Here is a 17892-nt window from a genome sequence, read left to right as displayed (position 1 = left end):
CGTTATGTTTGGATAAAAAAGGGGGAGGCTTGCAAGCCGAAGAACACCATCCCAACCGTGAAGCACAGAGGTGGCAGCATCATGTTGTGGGGGTGCTTTGCTGCTGGAGGGACTGGTGCACTTCACAAAATGGATGGTACCATGAGGAAGGAAAATTATGTGGATATATTGAAGCAACATCTCAAGACATCAGTCAAGAAGTTAAAGCTTGGTCGCAAATGGGTCTTCCAAATGGACAATGACCCCAAGCATATTTCCAAAGTTGTGGCAAAATGGCTTAAGGACAACAAAGTCAAGGTTTTGGAGTGGACATCACAAAGCCCTGACCTCAATCCTATAGAACATTTGTGGGCAGAACTGAAAAAGCGTGTGCGCGCTAGGAGGCCTACAAACCTGACTCAGTTACACCAGCTCTGTCAGGAGGAATGGGCCAAAATTCACCCAACTTATTGTGGGAGGCCACCCCAAGTTAAACAATTAAGGCAGTGCTACCAAATACTGAGTGTATGTAAACTTCTGACCCACTGGGAATGTGATGAAATAAATAAAAGCTGAAATCGTTCTGACATTTCAAATTCTTAAAAGAAAGTGGTGATCCTAACTGACCTACGACAGGGAATTTTCACTAGGATTAAATTTCAGGGATTGTGAAAAACTGAGTTAAATGTATTTGGCTAAGGTGTAGGTAAACTTCTGACTTCAACTGTAGCTGAATTAGACAATGATTTCATTTTTATTAAAAAGACTGCTTGGAGGCTTTAAACAAGACAGACCAAAGGAGAGAAAGCAAAGTGAACTTGAATATACATTTGTATGTACATAAACATCTGACCCACTTTGACAAATGACACCTTAAGAAACGTAGTTGAACACTTTTGTAAACATTTTATTTCTTAACAAAAGAATGTAATTGTTAACATGTACAGTATATATTGAGGATACACAGAACATGGTGCACTACCTTACTATATGTATGAAGATCATTAATTATTTCAAGTGTTGGTATAACTGTTTGTAAAACTAATACATTTGAATTCAATAATATAGGCTAATTTGGTTGTATTGCTATCCTGTTGAGATTGCCTCTTGAATATTAAATAAATGTAAGTGTACTGTCCTTGTTTCTTCAACTAGTGTGGAGTGAGTTTCATCCTCTATGCCAGAACCCCTGAAAATACAATATACTGAGAGCCCATACTTAAAATCAGGGGCATATCAGCACTCCTACTCAGAATGAATCAGAAAAGATTGCACACTTGAGAATTCTTAACTTTATTTGGTTGATACATTTTCAAGAAATTCACTTATACTCAAATTGTGACAACGGGAGATGTACATTTTTGTATAAAACAAATAAACAACATGTAAGATTCTGTGCCTGTCAAAGGAGGAACAATCTGTCGACTGAATGAAATTCTAAAGCAAAAGTCTCATGGTGGTTTTACACTGCAACAATGAGCTGTTTCATTCAGAGCAGTAAAGACTTACGTGCCTAGAATGCAATAGAGTATGTGACATCAAACAAGTCATTTGATTTAAAAGACAAAAAAAAACTACTATACTGCCCTGACAAACATAGCATATATGTTGTAACTGGGTTGGCACCAACATATCATTGTTACTACCGACTGTTACAGAATCTATTATCACTTTCCCAATTGAAAGGGGATTTATGTTCACCTCAGGTGTTCATGAAAACACGTACACCTGAAAAAAGTGAATCATTAGTATTGAAGGTAAAATTGTTTTGTCCTCTTGTCACTGGTCCCAATCATCAGCTGTGTGTCTGTGACCCTTTCACACTCTTCTGATACAGATTGGTGGCTGCAGTCCTAACTGAAAAATACTGAGATGGCTCTAGGAATGATGTGTACTATTACATAAGAGGGTTATATTTCAAAGGTTCTAGTAGAGATCAATTAAGTTCACACACTACTTTGCAAACATTTTTAAAATATTTCTGTCAGTTACCAATAGGAGTGAAGTAACGTTGTGCAATAATGGTTTCAACACCAAGTAGTGTTGATGAAATGCTCTAACCAATAGAAGAGAGGAAATGCTCAGAGCAGCACACATTTGCGCCTCTTCTTGGGTTCCGGAGGCTCCAGGGCAGCCAGTATTGCCTCATCAAACACATTCTTTAGTCCTTTCTGCAAACACAAAACATGAATGTACCAAATACATTTTTTACCTTGCAGTGTGTAACCACAACTGGTAATACCATCTTTTAAAAGGAAAACAAACTCAGCTGCAGCCTTACGTAAACTTGCCAATTAAGTGCCAAACTGGACATGTTCTCTCCCATAGAACAATACAGGTTAGCATCCTTGCCATGAAGGCCATGGTAGTATGGGCTATTATGACTAGGCTAGGTGTAAACAAAATCGACATAGAAATGAAAGAAGTTAATGGGCACGCATTTAAATAGAGCATCTTGGTTATTTACTTGACAAATAGTCATTCCTTTACATTAAAAGACGCAGCAGACGATCAAAGGCAAAGCAAATATTTTAAAAGACCGCCGTCAAAACAGACAGCACTTTCTCTGGGTTTCAGGGGGTTCTAGAGCTGCTAGGATAGCTTCATCAAATACATTCTTCAGACCTCGCTATAGAGAGGGAGGAGAAAGAGGGGAATATGACCAGTGTTAGTTAGCAGACATACAAGAGTAAAGTGCATTCGGATGGGTTTCCAATACTAGGCCACCACTAACACAGAAAGAATGAAGGCAAGACAAGCACAAAGACAACACAGACTAGATGCACATCTAACATAAGTTGCTATTATGCAAGTCATATCTCTATTTTCTATATGTTTTAGATAGAAGTCTCACCTGTGTCAGGGCAGAGCACTCAACATATTTGACTGCCTTCAGGTCACGGGCAAGCTTCTCAGCTGTCTCAGGGCTGATGGGCTTCTGTTTGTTCTTGGCCAGCTTCTCTACTGTGGAAGGATCATCTCTCAGGTCAATCTGAGTTCCAACCAGCAGGAATGGTGTCTTGGGACAGTGATGAGTGATTTCAGGTACCCACTGCAAGAGAGATGAAACATTATTTTCAAACAATCAGAAAAGTCAGTCCGTCAGATAGTGTCATAACTAGTATCTTCCCCATCACTTCACATGTTACCAATTTAACATTCCATTTAACCAACTAGAAATAATGTATAATTTAGTCAATATTCCTTTATTAAAAACGTGTGCATTGTATGCTTCAAGGGCTTGGCGTTGTACTCACCTTTTCTTTAACATTCTCAAATGAAGAGGGTGAAACACTAGAGAAACAAACTAGGAAAACATCAGTCTGGGGATAGCTCAAAGGCCGTAACCTGTCGTAATCTTCCTGACCTAAGGAAACAGATAACGTGTTGATTAAATGTGAATAGCCTTCAACCAAAAATATGATTTATTCAAATTGTGAACATGTCCTTGAAAAGGATCCACTCTTACCCGCAGTATCAAATAATCCTAGGGTGTAAGGTTCACCTCCAATCATGACAGTTACTGCATAGTTATCAAACACCTGTGATGAGAGAAAAAAAAAGAGATATCTGTCCTGTTCCATGATTATTCTGAATGGTAGTTATTGAGAAGAACCAGCTAAGTCTCTTTAAAGCGTGTGAAACATGAGAATGAGCCACCGAACTCTGGTTTGGTGATCAATAATCACTGTGACAGATAAACCCAAGGTATAGAAGATATACATACTGTTGGTACATATTCAGAGGGGAACTTGTTGGTTGTGTATGAAATCAAAAGGCAGGTTTTTCCCACTGCTCCATCTCCAACCACAACACATTTAATCGTCTGCATATTTGTGTTCTCTGTTTACTGTATGTCTGAAAGAGAAAAGACAAAGAAAAAAGTTCAGCATAAGTTAGCTACAAGACTTCAGACGAGTGGCAGGGAAGACGTATCCAGTAGTAGTTGGTTGTATGCTACTAACGTTAGCTAGCTAACGTCTGAAACTGGTTTCCTATGTGGCTAGCAAGCCAGGTCTAAATGAAGAAGTTGTAACGTTAGCAACAACCAACTACAGACTCAATAGAAATCTATGACAAAAGATAACTAGCTACAGTAGATACTTTACTCTAACTAATTTAAACTGACGTAGCTAATGTTTGCTAGCTATCTGGGTTGGTGTTCACAGTTCTTATTCTCAATTTCCTATTAATTGTATTTGTTACTAACGATGAATGACAAACCTATAGCTAAAACACCTTCATGAAAAGCGTTGGTATCATTTCAATTGTTACCCTATTGATGATGATAACATGTAATTCGAAAGATTTCCCTTACCTCTCTTCTTCTTGTGCGTTTCCGGCAGACTAGACGCTGTATTGCTGCCGGTCTCAGATCGGAGGGAGAATTACACATTTAAATATCTAATAGCCTCTCAACTGTAGGTGCATGCTGGTGCAATAAAGAACGACAACAGTTTCCTTTCTATTTTGTCTCTGCCTGTCATTAGAGGCCAAAATTGTTTCAAGCAAAAATTCAGTTACACCCAACTCGCAGAAAAGTGTCCTCCTCAGCAATATAGTTTATTTAACTAGGCAAGTCAGTTAAGAACAAATTCGTATTTACAATGACGGCCTACACCAGCCAAACTCGGACGACACTGGGCCAATTGTGCACCTCCCTATGGAACTCCCAATCACAGCCAGCTGTGACTCAGCCTGGATTCGAAACAGGGACTGTAGTGACGCCTTTTACACTAAGATGCAATGCCTTAGACTACTGCGCCACTCATCAATATAACAGGGCATGCTTCACAGTCTCTACCTCTTCACATACCTTACACTTTTCATCTGGGTGTTTCCCCACTAACAATAACCCACTTCCCAATCCACAATGATTCAACCTCAGCCTTGTCAACAGAACCTCATCCCTCCTTTCACTCCACACATACCTACTGACCTTCCTCATAGATTTCTGGATAGCATCCCCCGTTCCTCCACTCAAGTTGCCACTCCTGTGTCAGCCACTCTGCTATGATGCTCCTACATTCCATCCCCCCTAACGGTAACACCACATATATCTCCCACCTCTTCAGAGCTTTCTTCGCAACCTTATCCACTGCCTCATTTCCCCCTACCCCAGCATGAGCTGGGATCCACAGAAAACGTACCTTACACGAGTGATGGGTCGTTCACCAACAAATGGCTCTTTTTGAACTGATCTTTTTGGTGAAAGTTGGGAGCCGTATCGCGCCGGTGAAATATTTGCATTCTGCTGGTTTGCATACTGCTTCTACTGCTTTTTGAGCTCAAAACCATGTTTTTCTGCAGATACGTTACAAAATAATTATCTAAAGAGGGTGTCTCCTCACTGCAGAAACAAATTGTAGGGAGAGCTCATCAATCTGGTCCACCCTGATTTTTTACAGTGCATAAAAAAACGTAGGAGTTGTGCTGTCCCTGCGGTGATCTCGCAATTGCTGGTGGTGGTGGTGGTGCATGTAGCTTTTGTCTTCAACACCTGTTGCCAAAAACAACCCAGCAGCAAAATGAAGAGGATCCACCGAAGAATAGCCCACCAACTACATCAGGAAAAACTAAAAGTAGTCTAGTATAATTACCTGAATTAGGGTGTCTGTCTACCAAACATCTGGATCTGCTTGTTTGAGTTGGTTACCCTATAAATATTGAAAGGATACAATGATACGTTTTGTTTATCCCCTATAGACCTAACATTCTAACCATTAAAAACATTTTTTTTTTAGGACTCACGATGTTGCACTTTCCTCTCTTCCAGTTTTGTTGTTGAATTTATAGATGCAGTTGAAGAAGATATGCCTGTAAAAAATATATGCAAAAAATAACAATGCCATGTTATAATTTACAATATGATCAAATACAAGGACATACAGTGTTTGCATATTCTCATTTTCTCCGGAAAGCTATGTGGAAGGAGTAGTAGTTGAATTTAAATTCAATGATAAACTTCATTCAGATCATACTCATCTGGCTTATTGCATGGTCTTACAACACTGTGGGTAGAACATTCTGAAGTTGAGGCAGGACAATCTGAGTGGCATTACCTGCGTTGAGGACTTGTAGCTTCAAACCTGTGTAGACATTCCTCCCTGGTCTGGAGATGACACACCAGTACATCCCCTCATCACTTTACCTCAGTGCACTCATTGTGATAATGAAGACCCCAGCTTCCTGATCCTCCTCCCTCTCACTCTGGGCTTGCTGGTTTTTCACCACAATCTGACAATGTTAGATCCATGTTAGAGGGAGGAGAATGAAGAGAGCTGTACAAACGTTTAACATGGTCAGGAGATGTAAAGTAAACTTTGGAAAAATTAGTCAATTTTTACTCTTTTCTTTTAACCATTTCCAACTGGTATCTTAATCACAATAGAACAATGGCCTAATCATGTTTCTCTTGAAGCTCGTAATAATCATCTACTAAATATAACTATCTATTATAAACTGGGTGGTTCGAGCCCTGAATGCTGATTGGCTGACAGCCATGGTATATCACACGGTATACCACGGGTATGACAAAACACGTATTTTTACTTCTCTAATTATGTTGGTAACCTGTTTATAATAGCAATAAGGCACGTCGGGGGTTTGTGGTATATGACCAATATACCATGGCTACGGGTTGTGTCCAGGCACTCTGCGATGCGTCGTGCGAAAGAACAGCCCTTAGCCGTGGTATATTGGCCATATATCACACCCCCTCGTGCCCCTCGTGCCTTACAGTGACATATACACTTTACCATTGACAAATGTAATATACTGTATATCACAGACGTCTTCATGATGAGAAGGAAAGGGCAATGTGAAATATCTATGTAGAACTATGTGTTCTTCACTTTGTGTATGTGGTTCATTGTCTGTCCTTCCCCTTAAAACATTGAGCAACATCTGCTTGCCAGTTCTCTCTCTGTGTGTGGGTGTGTGTAATATCATGTTCCTCATTCAAATGATGGGCACTACTCCGAGTGTACTACTTAGACAATTTATCTGCAGTAGGTGGCAGTAAAGGCCTCCTTCTGAAATATGTTTTCTCATGGCAGATCATTGATTTAAAGGCATTTGACATTTACATTTTAGTCATTAAGAAGATGCTCCAGACTGATTTACAGGTGTGAGTGCATACATTTTCATACTTTTTTGTACTGGTCCCCCGTGGGAATCGAGCTCAAAACTGCCATGCCTCTTAGGAGAAAACCCACATATATACACTACCGTTCAAAAGTTTGGGGTCCCTTTGAAATGTTCTTGTTTTTGAAAGAAAAGCGAATTTTTTTGTCCATTAAAATAACATCAAATTGATCAGATATACAGTGTAGACATTGTTAATGTTGTAAATGACTATTGTAGCTGGAAATGGCAGATTTTTTATGGAATATTTACATAGGCGTACAGAGGCCCATTATCAGCAACCATCACTCCTCTGTTCCAATGGTATGTTGTGTTAGCTAAACCAAGTTTATCATTTTAAAAGGCTAATTGATCATTAGAAAACCCTTTTGCAATTATGTTAGCACAGCTGAAAACTGTTGTACTGATTGAAGAAGCAATAAAACTGGCCTTCTTTAAACTAGTTGAGTATCTGGAGCATCAGCATTTGTGGGTTCGATTACAGGCTCAAAATGGCCAGAAACAAAGGGCTTTCTTCTGAAACTTGTCAGTCTATTCTTGTGCTGAGAAATGAAGGCTATTCCATTTCAGAAATTGCCAAGAAACTGAAGATCTCGTACAACGCTGTGTACTACTCCTTTCACAGAACAGCGCACACTGGCTCTAACCGTAATAGAAAGAGGAGTGGGAGGCCCCGGTGCACAACAGAGCAAGATGACAAGTACATCCTTTGCACCCCAGTATCTCTACTTGCACATTCATCTTCTGCACATCTATCACTCCTCCAGTGTTTAATTGCTAAATTGTAATTTTTTTCCGCCGCTATGACCTATTTATTGCCTTACCTCCCTAATCTTACTACATTTGCACACACTGTATATATACATTTCTATTATGTTATGGACTGCATGTTTGTTTATCCCATGTGTAACTCTGTGTTGTTTGTGTCACACTGCTTTGCTTTATCTTGGCCAGCTCGCAGTTGTAAATGAGAACGTGTTCTAAACTGGCCTACCTGGTTAAATAAAGGTGAAATAAAATGTAAACATTTATAAAATTAGAGTGTCTAGTTTGAGAAACAGACGCCTCACAAGTCCTCAACTGGCAGCTTCATTAAATAGTACCTGCAAAACACCAGTCTCAACGACAACAGTGAAGAGGCGACTCCGGGATGCTGGCCTTCTAGGCAGAGTTGCAAAGAAAAAGCCATATCTCAGTCTGGCCAATAAAAATAAAAGATTAAGATGGGCAAAAGAACACAGACACTGGACAGAGGAACTCTGCCTAAAAGGCCAGCATCCCAGAGTCGTCTCTTCACGGGTACTATTTAATGAAGCTGCCAGTTGAGGACTTGTGAGGCGTCTGTTTCTCAAACTAGACACTCTAATGTACTTGTCCTCGTGCTCAGTTGTGCACCGGAGCCTCCCACTCCTCTTTCTATTCTGGTTAGAGCCAGTTTGCACTGTTCTCTAAAGGGAGTAGTACACAGCGTTGTATGAGATCTTCACTTTCATTTACAACATTAACAATGTTGACACTGTATTTCTGATCAATTTGATGTTATTTTAACGGACAAAACATTTGCTTTTCTTTCAAAAACCAGGACATTTCTAAGTGGCCCCAATCTTTTGAACGGTAGTGTATATTTTTTTAGGATCCGCATTAGCCGACGCCAATGGCGACAGCTAGTCTTACTTGGGTTTGTCTTACTGGAAAAAGACATTACAGACAGAAAACTTTACAATTTACATACATTTAAAAACATGAACATGTAGTGTGCGAGTGTGTGCATGTATGACACAACAAGTAGGTCACATGATGGAGCGGCATTGTGCTGTGAGGTGTTGCAATATTTGTTTTTTGAACCAGATTTGCTGTTCACAATATGAGATGGAAGATAGTTCCATGCAATTATGGCTCTGTATAATACTATATGTTTCCTTGAATATGTTCTGGACCTGGGGACTCTGAAAAGACCCCTGGTGGCATGTCTGGTGGGGTAAGTGTTTGTGTCAGTGCTGTGTGTAAGTTGATTATGCAAACAATTTGGAATTTCCAATATATTAATGTTTCTTATAAAAACAAGAAGTGATGCAGTCAGCCTTTCGTCAACTCTTAGGCAAGAGAGACTGGCATGCATGGTATTAATATTAGCCCTCTGATTACAATGAAGAGCAAAACGTACCGCTCTGTTCTGGTCCAGCTGCAACTTAACTAGGTCCTTCTTTGTAGCACACAAGATAAAACTAAAGCCTGAAGGACTTGCTTTGTGGAGTGTGGTGTCACGGCCAGACCTCTCCCCATCTTTACAACCATTGAATCTATATGTTTTGACCCTGACAGTTTACAATCTAAGGTAACACCAAGTTAGTCTCCTCAAGTTGTTCAACAGCCACACCATTCATTACCAGATTTAGCTGAGGTCTAGAATTTAGGGAAAGGTTTGTAACCATTCCAAAAATGCCTGAAACTTTTTGTTAAGGGTTTCAGTAGCTTCGTTAGCTGTGGTTGCTGAATCAGCAGCATACATGGACACACAGGCTTTGTTAAATGCCAGTGGCAGGTCATTGGTAAAAAAATTAAAAAAAAGAGCAGAGGGCCTGGAGAGCTGCCCTGCGATACACCACACTTTACATGTTTGACATTAGAGCAGCTTCCATTTAAAAAAATAACTCTGAGTTCTATAAAATAGATAGCTCTGAATCCACAATATGGCAGAGGTTTAAAAGCCCTAACAAATGTTTTCTCTACAACAGGTTATGGTCAATAATATCAAAGGCTGCACTGAAATCCAACAGTACAACTCCCACAATCTTCTTATTATCAATTTCTTTCAACCAATCATCAGTCATTTGTGTCAGTGCAGTACATGTTAAGTGCTCTTCTCTATAAGCATGTTGAAAGTCTGTTGTTCGATTGTTTACAGAGAAATAGCATTGTATTTGGTCAAACACAATTTTTTCTAACAGTTTGCTAAGAGCTGGCAGCAAGCTAATAGGTCTGCTGTTAGAACCAGTAAAGGCTGCTTTACCACTTTGGTAGCGGAATAACTTTGGCTTCCCTCCAGGCCTGAGTGTAAACACTTTCCTCTAGGCTCAGAATAAAGACATGACAGATTGGAGTAGCTATAGTGTCAGCTACAGTACCATCCTCAGTAGCTTTCCATCTAAGTTGTTAATGCCAGGATTGTCATTATTGATCCATAACAATATTTTTTCCACCTCTCCCACACTAACTTTACAAAATTCAAACTTACAATGATTTTCTTTCATATACATTTTTTAAAATGCATGAATACAGTGGCTCACTGTTCGTTGTTGGCATTTCCTGCCCGAGTTTGCCCACTTTACCAATGAAGTAATCATAAAAATAATTAGCAACATCAAATGGTTTTGTGATGAATAAACCATCTGATTCGATTAAAGATGCAGTTGAATTTGTCTTTCTGCCTATAATTACATTTAAAGTAGTTACATTTAAAAATATATATATTTATATAATTTATCTTGGCTTCTTTATATCATTGATTTTGAGAGACACCATTTAAACATTTAAAAGTGATATCATGAAACTTCATGTGACATCATTTGAACGTTTTCACATGTAAAACTGCTAATTATATTTTCACATTTTAATGTTTTTCACATTTTTGGGGGGATGGGAAGTAATTAAATGGTATAGGAGTTTTAAGGTTAGTGGTACGCTGTTCAGCTAAAATAGTGTAATATGATTACATTTGACATGATCACTTAGTGCTGACTTTTTTTTATGACCCCACCTTTTTGGGGTAAACTGATCTGCTGTGTTACGAAGTCTGTAGTATTCTCATAAGTCCCCTACAGATTCATTAGCTATAATACATCTCTGCACTAAGCAAAAAAGTGCCATCTGCACTGCTTTTAGTTATCAGTTACAGTACATCTGACTATTCTCTCATCATTGTTTTCATTTACTTATTTCTGTCACACCCTGATCTGTTTCACCTGTCGTTGTGCTTGTCTCCACCTCCCTCCAGGTGTTGCCCAACTTCCCCATTATCCCCAGTGTATTTATACTTGTGTTCTCTGTTTGTCTGTTGCCAGTTCGTTTTGTCCATCAAGCCTACCAGCGGTTTCCCCATTGCTCCTGTCTTTTTCTATAGTTCATGTTTTCTAGTCTTCCTGGATTATTGACCTCTGCCTGCCCTGACCCTGAGACTGCCTGCCGTTCTGTACATTTTGACTCTGATCTGGATTACTGACCTCTGCCTGCCCTTGACCTGTTGTTTTGCCTGCCCCCTGTTCTAGTAATACACTTTTGTTACTTCAACACTGTCTGCATCTGGGTCTCCCCTAAAATGTGATAATTTCACCAATTGGAGTTTTTTTTGTATAGTTGGTGTGCATATTATGTTGTTTTTATGTAACTCCTGAATCACTATGATAAATATAATAGTTTTACTTGAGTGTATTTTTAACAAAGCTGAGAGTTATTTTGAATTCCAAAGTGTAGGAATACAGGTAAAATCAGTTATTGACACAGACATGGTGGCGTAGCAGGAAGCTCAAAATGCCATGAACCAAGAGGTTAGGTTGTGAGTTCAAATCCCAGGTGAGGACATGTTGAATGAAAAAATACTGTATAAATAAACATACACAATGTAATCATGTACTGTGTGTCAAATAGATCATTTGAAAACACTGCAATAACGTGACATTCAAGGGACATTTTTGTTTACCTGTGAAAAATATCCAGATGTGAAACTTCATGTGAAATATCATCACATGTGAAGTGTTCCAAAACCACATGATTTCACATGTGAAATGAAACGTTACGTGTGCAAAACATGTCTTTTTTTCCGTAAGGGACTCTACCAACTGAGCCACAAGGCCAATGAATGACACCAGAGCCAAGGTGTTCCTGTAAAGAGTTGGTTTGATTTACTTATAAACAATGGTTTATTGGTAAAATTGTGAGAAAACCACTAAATAGGTGTAATGCAGTTTTTTTCATTAAGCTACAGTACATGCTATCTAAACTATATTATAGGCTACTTTACTGTCATGATTCAAAACATTTACAAAAAGGATACATACTAATACTAATATATTAAATGTATAGAATACAAAACATTATGATATTTAGAATCATTGCAATCGAAATCATATTTTTAGTAACCCCATCAAAACCATACAAAATAAACTTCAAAAGATTCCAATTCTGAGCTGCTCCCACCCTTGTGACTTTAAAGCATTGTCCTTGAAGAGATTCATATTTGTGCATTATTATGCATGTTAAACTTCAGAAGTGCAGATTCTAACACTGACATATTCAGTCATCTCTGTGGCTGGCGATGGTTTGGCGTTAGCCCTTAGGATGGTCAGGTCACTGTAAGTAATGTGGTCTTCCATCCTCTGCACCTTGGATTTACCAGCGTTCGCATATGTGTGCTCATTTGCAATAACAAACACCTGAAAAATGATATACAACCAAGTTACAGACTAAATGTGTCTTTCATGACAGACAGTTCAAATGTTGCTTTTATCTCTTGTACAAATAATATACATTTGTCTAAATGCTTAGGAATAGAGTCTGCTTTTGTGGTCATATTGTTGAGTGATGCATTTCTGTACCTGTGGTTTGTCTGTGGTTTTTGTTTCATCATCCAACTCTCTTGATTTTGACACATGCTGGAGAAAAGAACATAAAAGGAAAACATTTAGAATCTTTCTTAGAATAAATCAATATACATCTTTGTCTGTGTTAGGTTAAAAAGGATAAATATGTTTTAAAAGAAGATGATGTTACTCACGCAAAGCTGTCTTTCTCCAGAGGGTATAAACAAACAGACCTGATGCAGCCACAACAAGTAGACAAATACAGGTGACCAGGCCAATTATGATCTGCTCTGCTGATACGGGCCTGAAGAGTAAAAGGGAATGAGAAAACAGTGATTTAAGAGTGATAATATAAGCCTTAAATTTTTTAAATCTGATTTGGTGAAGGAAATGTATGAATTTGAGTGACTGTATGAATTAGTCGTAGAATTCAATGCTTACCTTTGGTCAATGAATGGTGTTGTTGGCATGTATGTGGTTGTAGGAATAGTTGTTGTTGCTGCTGTTGTTGGCGCTATTGTAGTTGTTGTTGCTATAAAGGATATTAGTACATTTGAATTAGGCCACTTAGTGCTTTAAAATATTGTCAAAAGAATACTACAAAATAACAGAAACATGTGTTCATGACTCACTAGCACCATCACTACCACCACAAGGTCACCTTTTACTTTGTAACGGTTGTCCTCCTCCTCTTCGGAAGAAGAGGAGGAGTAGGGATTGGACCAAAGCGCAGCGTTGTTATACGACATGATATTTATTAAACAAGACGAAAACTAAACACACTTGAGAATTTACAAAATAATAAACGAAGTCAACAGACCTGAACAAACGAACTTACATATACACGAAGAACGCATGAACAGGTACAGACTAGACTAGACTACACAAACGAACGAACAAACGAAACAGTCCCGTGTGGTGCACAGACACAGACACGGAAGACAATCACCCACAAACAAACAGTGTGAACAGCCTACCTTTATATGGTTCTCAATCAGAGGAAACGTCAAACACCTGTCCCTGATTGAGAACCATATAAGGCTAATTACCAATGAACCTAAACATAGAAACACATAACATAGAATGCCCACCCCAACTCACGCCCTGACCAACTAAACACATACAAAACAACAGAAAACAGGTCAGGAACGTGACAGAACCCCCCCCTCAAGGTGCGAACTCCGGGCGCACCCCTAAAACTCAAGGGGAGGGTCTGGGTGGGCATCTGTCTGCGGTGGCGGCTCCGGCGCAGGACGAGGACACCACTCCACCATTGTCTTTGTCCCCCTCCTTAGCGTCCTCCGAGTGGCGATCCTCGCCCCCGACTCTGGTCTAGGAACCTTAACACCGGTCCCCCCTAGATAACTCAGGACATAGAGGTAGCTCAGGACAGAGAGGTAGCTCAGGACAGAGAGGTAGCTCAGGACAGAGAGGTAGCTCAGGACAGAGAGGTAGCTCAGGACAGAGAGGTAGCTCAGGACAGAGAGGTAGCTCAGGACAGAGAGGTAGCTCAGGACAGAGGGGCAGCTCCGGACAGAGGGGCAGCTCCGGACAGAGTGGCAGCTCCGGACTATAGGGCAGCTCCGGACTATAGGGCAGCTCCGGACTATAGGGCAGCTCCGGACTATAGGGCAGCTCCGGACTATAGGGCAGCTCCGGACTGTAGGGCAGCTCCGGACTGTAGGGCAGCTCCGGACTGTAGGGCAGCTCCGGACTATAGGGCAGCTCATGACTGGAGGGCGGCTCATGACTGAAGGGCGGCTCATGACTGAAGGGCGGCTCATGACTGAAGGGCGGCTCATGACTGGCTGGCGGCTCATGACTGGCTGGCGGCTCTGGCAGCTCCTGGCTGGCTGGCGGCTCTGGCAGCTCCTGGCTGGCTGGCGGCTCTGGCAGCTCCTGGCTGGCTGGCGGCTCTGGCAGCTCCTGGCTGGCTGGCGGCTCTGGCTGCTCATGGCTGGCTGGCGGCTCTGGCTGCTCATGGCTGGCTGGCGGCTCTGGCTGCTCATGGCTGGCTGGCGGCTCTGGCTGCTCATGGCTGGCGGAAGGCTCTGGCTGCTCATGGCTGGCGGAAGGCTCTGGCTGCTCATGGCTGGCGGAAGGCTCTGGCTGCTCATGGCTGGCGGAAGGCTCTGGCTGCTCATGGCTGGCGGAAGGCTCTGGCTGATCCTGTCTGGCGGAAGGCTCTGGCTGATCCTGTCTGGCGGAAGGCTCTGGCTGATCCTGTCTGGCGGAAGGCTCTGGCTGATCCTGTCTGGCGGAAGGCTCTGGCTGATCCTGTCTAGCGGAAGGCTCTGGCTGCTCCTGTCTAGCGGAAGGCTCTGGCTGCTCCTGTCTGGCGGAAGGCTTTGGCTGCTCCTGTCTGGCGGAAGGCTCTGGCTGCTCCTGTCTGGCGGAAGGCTCTAGCGGCTCCTGTCTGGCGGACGGCTCTGAAGGCTCCTGTCTGACGGGCGGCTTTGCAGGCTCAGTACAGACGGGCGGCTTTGAAGGCTCAGTACAGACGGGCAGTTCATGCGGCGCTTGGCAGACGGACAGTTCAGACGGCGTTGGGCAGACGGGCAGTTCAGGCGCCGTTGGGCAGACGGGCAGTTCAGGCGCCGCTGGGCAGACGGGCAGTTCAGGCGCCGCTGGGCAGACGGGCAGTTCAGGCGCCGCTGGGCAGACGGCAGACTCTGGCCGGCTGAGACGCACTGTAGGCCTGGTGCGTGGTACCGGAACTGGAGGTACCGGGCTAAGGACACGCACCATCAGGCTAGTGCGGGGAACAACAACAGGGCACACTGGACTCTCAAGGCGTACTATAGGCCTGGTGCGTGGTACCGGCACTGGTGGTACCGGGCTGAGGGCACGCACATCAGGGCGAGTACGGGGAGAAGGAACAGTGCGTACAGGGCTCTGGAGACGCACAGGAGGCTTGATGCGTGGTGCCGGAACTGGAGGCACTGGACTGGAGACACGCACCACAGGGAGAGTGCGTGGAGGAGGAACAGGGCTCTGGAGACGCACTGGAAACCTGGTGCGTGGTGTAGGCACTGGTGGTACTGGCCTGGAGCGGGGAGGTGGCGCCGGAAATACCGGACCGTGCAGGCGTACTGGCTCCCTTGAGCACTGAGCCTGCCCAACCTTACCTGGTTGTATGCTCCCCGTCGCCCGACCAGTGCGGGGAGGTGGAATAACCCGCACCGGGCTATGTAGGCGAACCGGGGACACCATGCGTAAGGCTGGTGCCATGTAAGCCGGCCCGAGGAGACGCACTGGTGGCCAGATGTGTAGAGCCGGCTTCATGGCACTTGGCTCAATGCTCAATCTGGCCCGGCCGATACGAGGAGCTGGTATGTACCGCACCGGGCTATGCACACGTACAGGAGACACCATGCGCTCTACTGCGTAACACGGTGTCTGCCCGTACTCTCGCTCTCCACGGTAAGTACAGGGAGTAGGCGCAGGTCTCCTACCTGACTTCGCCACTCTCCCTTTTAGCCCCCCCCCCCCAAGAAATTTTTGGGGTTTACTTTCGGGTTTCCTACCGCGTCTTCGTGCTGCCTCCATTCGCCGGTATCCCTCCTCGCACTGCGCCAGAGAATCCCAGGCGGGCTCCGGCACTCGCCCTGAGTCGATCGCCCACCTGTCGATCTCCTCCCACGTAGTGTAGCCCAGATCCTTATCCTGCTTCCGAGCTAGCTCCTCAAAACGCCGCCTCTCTGCTTTCGCTGCCTCCAGCTCAGCTTTGGGGCGGCGATATTCTCCTGGTTGAGCCCAGGGTCCCTTTCCGTCCAATATTTCCTCCCAAGTCCACGAGTCCTGGTTTTTTGGCCGCTGTTGCTGGTTCCTCTCACGCTGCTTGATCCTTGTTTGGTGGGTGATTCTGTAACGGTTGTCCTCCTCCTCTTCGGAAGAAGAGGAGGAGTAGGGATTGGACCAAAGCGCAGCGTTGTTATACGACATGATATTTATTAAACAAGACGAAAACTAAACACACTTGAGAATTTACAAAATAATAAACGAAGTCAACAGACCTGAACAAACGAACTTACATATACACGAAGAACGCATGAACAGGTACAGACTAGACTACACAAACGAACGAACAAACGAAACAGTCCCGTGTGGTGCACAGACACAGACACGGAAGACAATCACCCACAAACAAACAGTGTGAACAGCCTACCTTTATATGGTTCTCAATCAGAGGAAACGTCAAACACCTATCCCTGATTGAGAACCATATAAGGCTAATTACCAATGAACCTAAACATAGAAACACATAACATAGAATGCCCACCCCAACTCACGCCCTGACCAACTAAACACATATAAAACAACAGAAAACAGGTCAGGAACGTGACATACTTATCCATGCACAGCCAAGGACCAAAACAATGATGCAAAACCACTAACCAATCATGTATGTGTGAGTCCCACATGTAGACTATTACAACTAAATACACACCTTTGATCACATTGCAATGTAAAGATTTAAGTTGTGTACATTATATTATCTAAGGCAGGGAACATCAACTAGATTCAGCCTCGGGCCAATTTTTTCTTGAGCAGATGATCAGGGGGCCGGAACATTATTAGAAATAATTGAAGACTGCAAATTGACCACAAAATCCCAAACAGATATTATTTGACTAAAACATAATTATTTCAAATCTTGCTTACATTTGGATATGATATTATATCTCTCTCTATTATATGTGGGAATACTTTGGATCAGATTAAAATCCGAAGGGATACTTTGGATTTTCTATCTCATTTTGGGAAATGACTTACTTGATGGTTTGTTTCCCATTTTCATCAGAAAAGGTTGTTGTTTTCTATGAGTGAACGGAACAAATTAGTGACACACACACACAGGGAGATGAGATGAATAATCCTTTGAAGCCTCAAATGTATTTCAACACATCTTTGATTTTAGTCTAAACTAACCGTGAAAATGTTACATGGCGTAATGCCTTAATCAAGCTGAAAACCTTATTTGTCTCTGGTTATACAGTAGTAAACTTGTATACTATTATGGCTTAAGGGGTTATAAGGAGAATATGCAGACATTCCCCAAAAAATAAAAGTTCTTACCTTTAGTAACACTTCTAGAATGTTTTTAACAATCTGAGCCAAGTTTGAAGTTTTTAATGTGCCTATAATCTCACTATTGTGATAATGTATGTCTCAAAATCACAAGTATTCC

At 42.4% G+C, this 17892-nt stretch overlaps 1 protein-coding gene and 1 long non-coding RNA gene across 3 annotated transcripts; both read right to left on the bottom strand.

Moving 5' to 3' along the window:
* Positions 1-1251: 1251 nt before the first annotated feature.
* LOC120059210 (cell division control protein 42 homolog) lies at positions 1252-4354 on the bottom strand. 2 transcript variants are annotated; one of them, XM_039008080.1, is made up of 6 exons: positions 4298-4354; positions 3707-3837; positions 3449-3521; positions 3237-3346; positions 2834-3031; positions 1252-2150 (listed from the first exon to the last, which is right to left on the bottom strand). In XM_039008080.1, exons 2-6 carry the CDS (start codon positions 3809-3811, stop codon positions 2061-2063), a joined length of 576 nt encoding a protein of 191 aa, XP_038864008.1. In that variant the 5' UTR covers positions 3812-3837; positions 4298-4354; the 3' UTR covers positions 1252-2060. The 2 variants fall into 2 exon arrangements, with proteins under 2 accessions (XP_038864008.1, XP_038864007.1); XM_039008079.1 differs by lacking the exon at positions 4298-4354 and adding an exon at positions 4204-4293.
* A 7668-nt stretch (positions 4355-12022) lies between these two features.
* Positions 12023-17892, bottom strand: LOC120058870. Its single transcript, XR_005478067.1, has 5 exons — positions 17781-17892; positions 13143-13233; positions 12896-13005; positions 12717-12773; positions 12023-12554 (listed from the first exon to the last, which is right to left on the bottom strand). It is a non-coding gene; the product is annotated as an uncharacterized LOC120058870 (long non-coding RNA).

Source organism: Salvelinus namaycush, chromosome 14 (assembly GCF_016432855.1).
Source record: "Salvelinus namaycush isolate Seneca chromosome 14, SaNama_1.0, whole genome shotgun sequence".
NCBI lineage: Eukaryota > Metazoa > Chordata > Actinopteri > Salmoniformes > Salmonidae > Salvelinus > Salvelinus namaycush.
This window is presented reverse-complemented; position numbering and strand designations above follow the sequence as displayed.

Excerpts from the sequence above, each read along its gene's own strand:
- LOC120059210 (XM_039008080.1), bottom strand. The coding sequence starts at position 3,811 with ATGCAGACGATTAAATGTGTTGTGGTTGGAGATGGAGCAGTGGGAAAA. Across the intron at positions 3,032-3,236 it reads TTGAGAATGTTAAAGAAAAG|TGGGTACCTGAAATCACTCA; the intron begins GTGAGTACAACG and ends TCTCTCTTGCAG. Across the intron at positions 2,151-2,833 it reads AGTGCTCTGCCCTGACACAG|AAAGGACTAAAGAATGTGTT; the intron begins GTGAGACTTCTA and ends TTGTGTTTGCAG.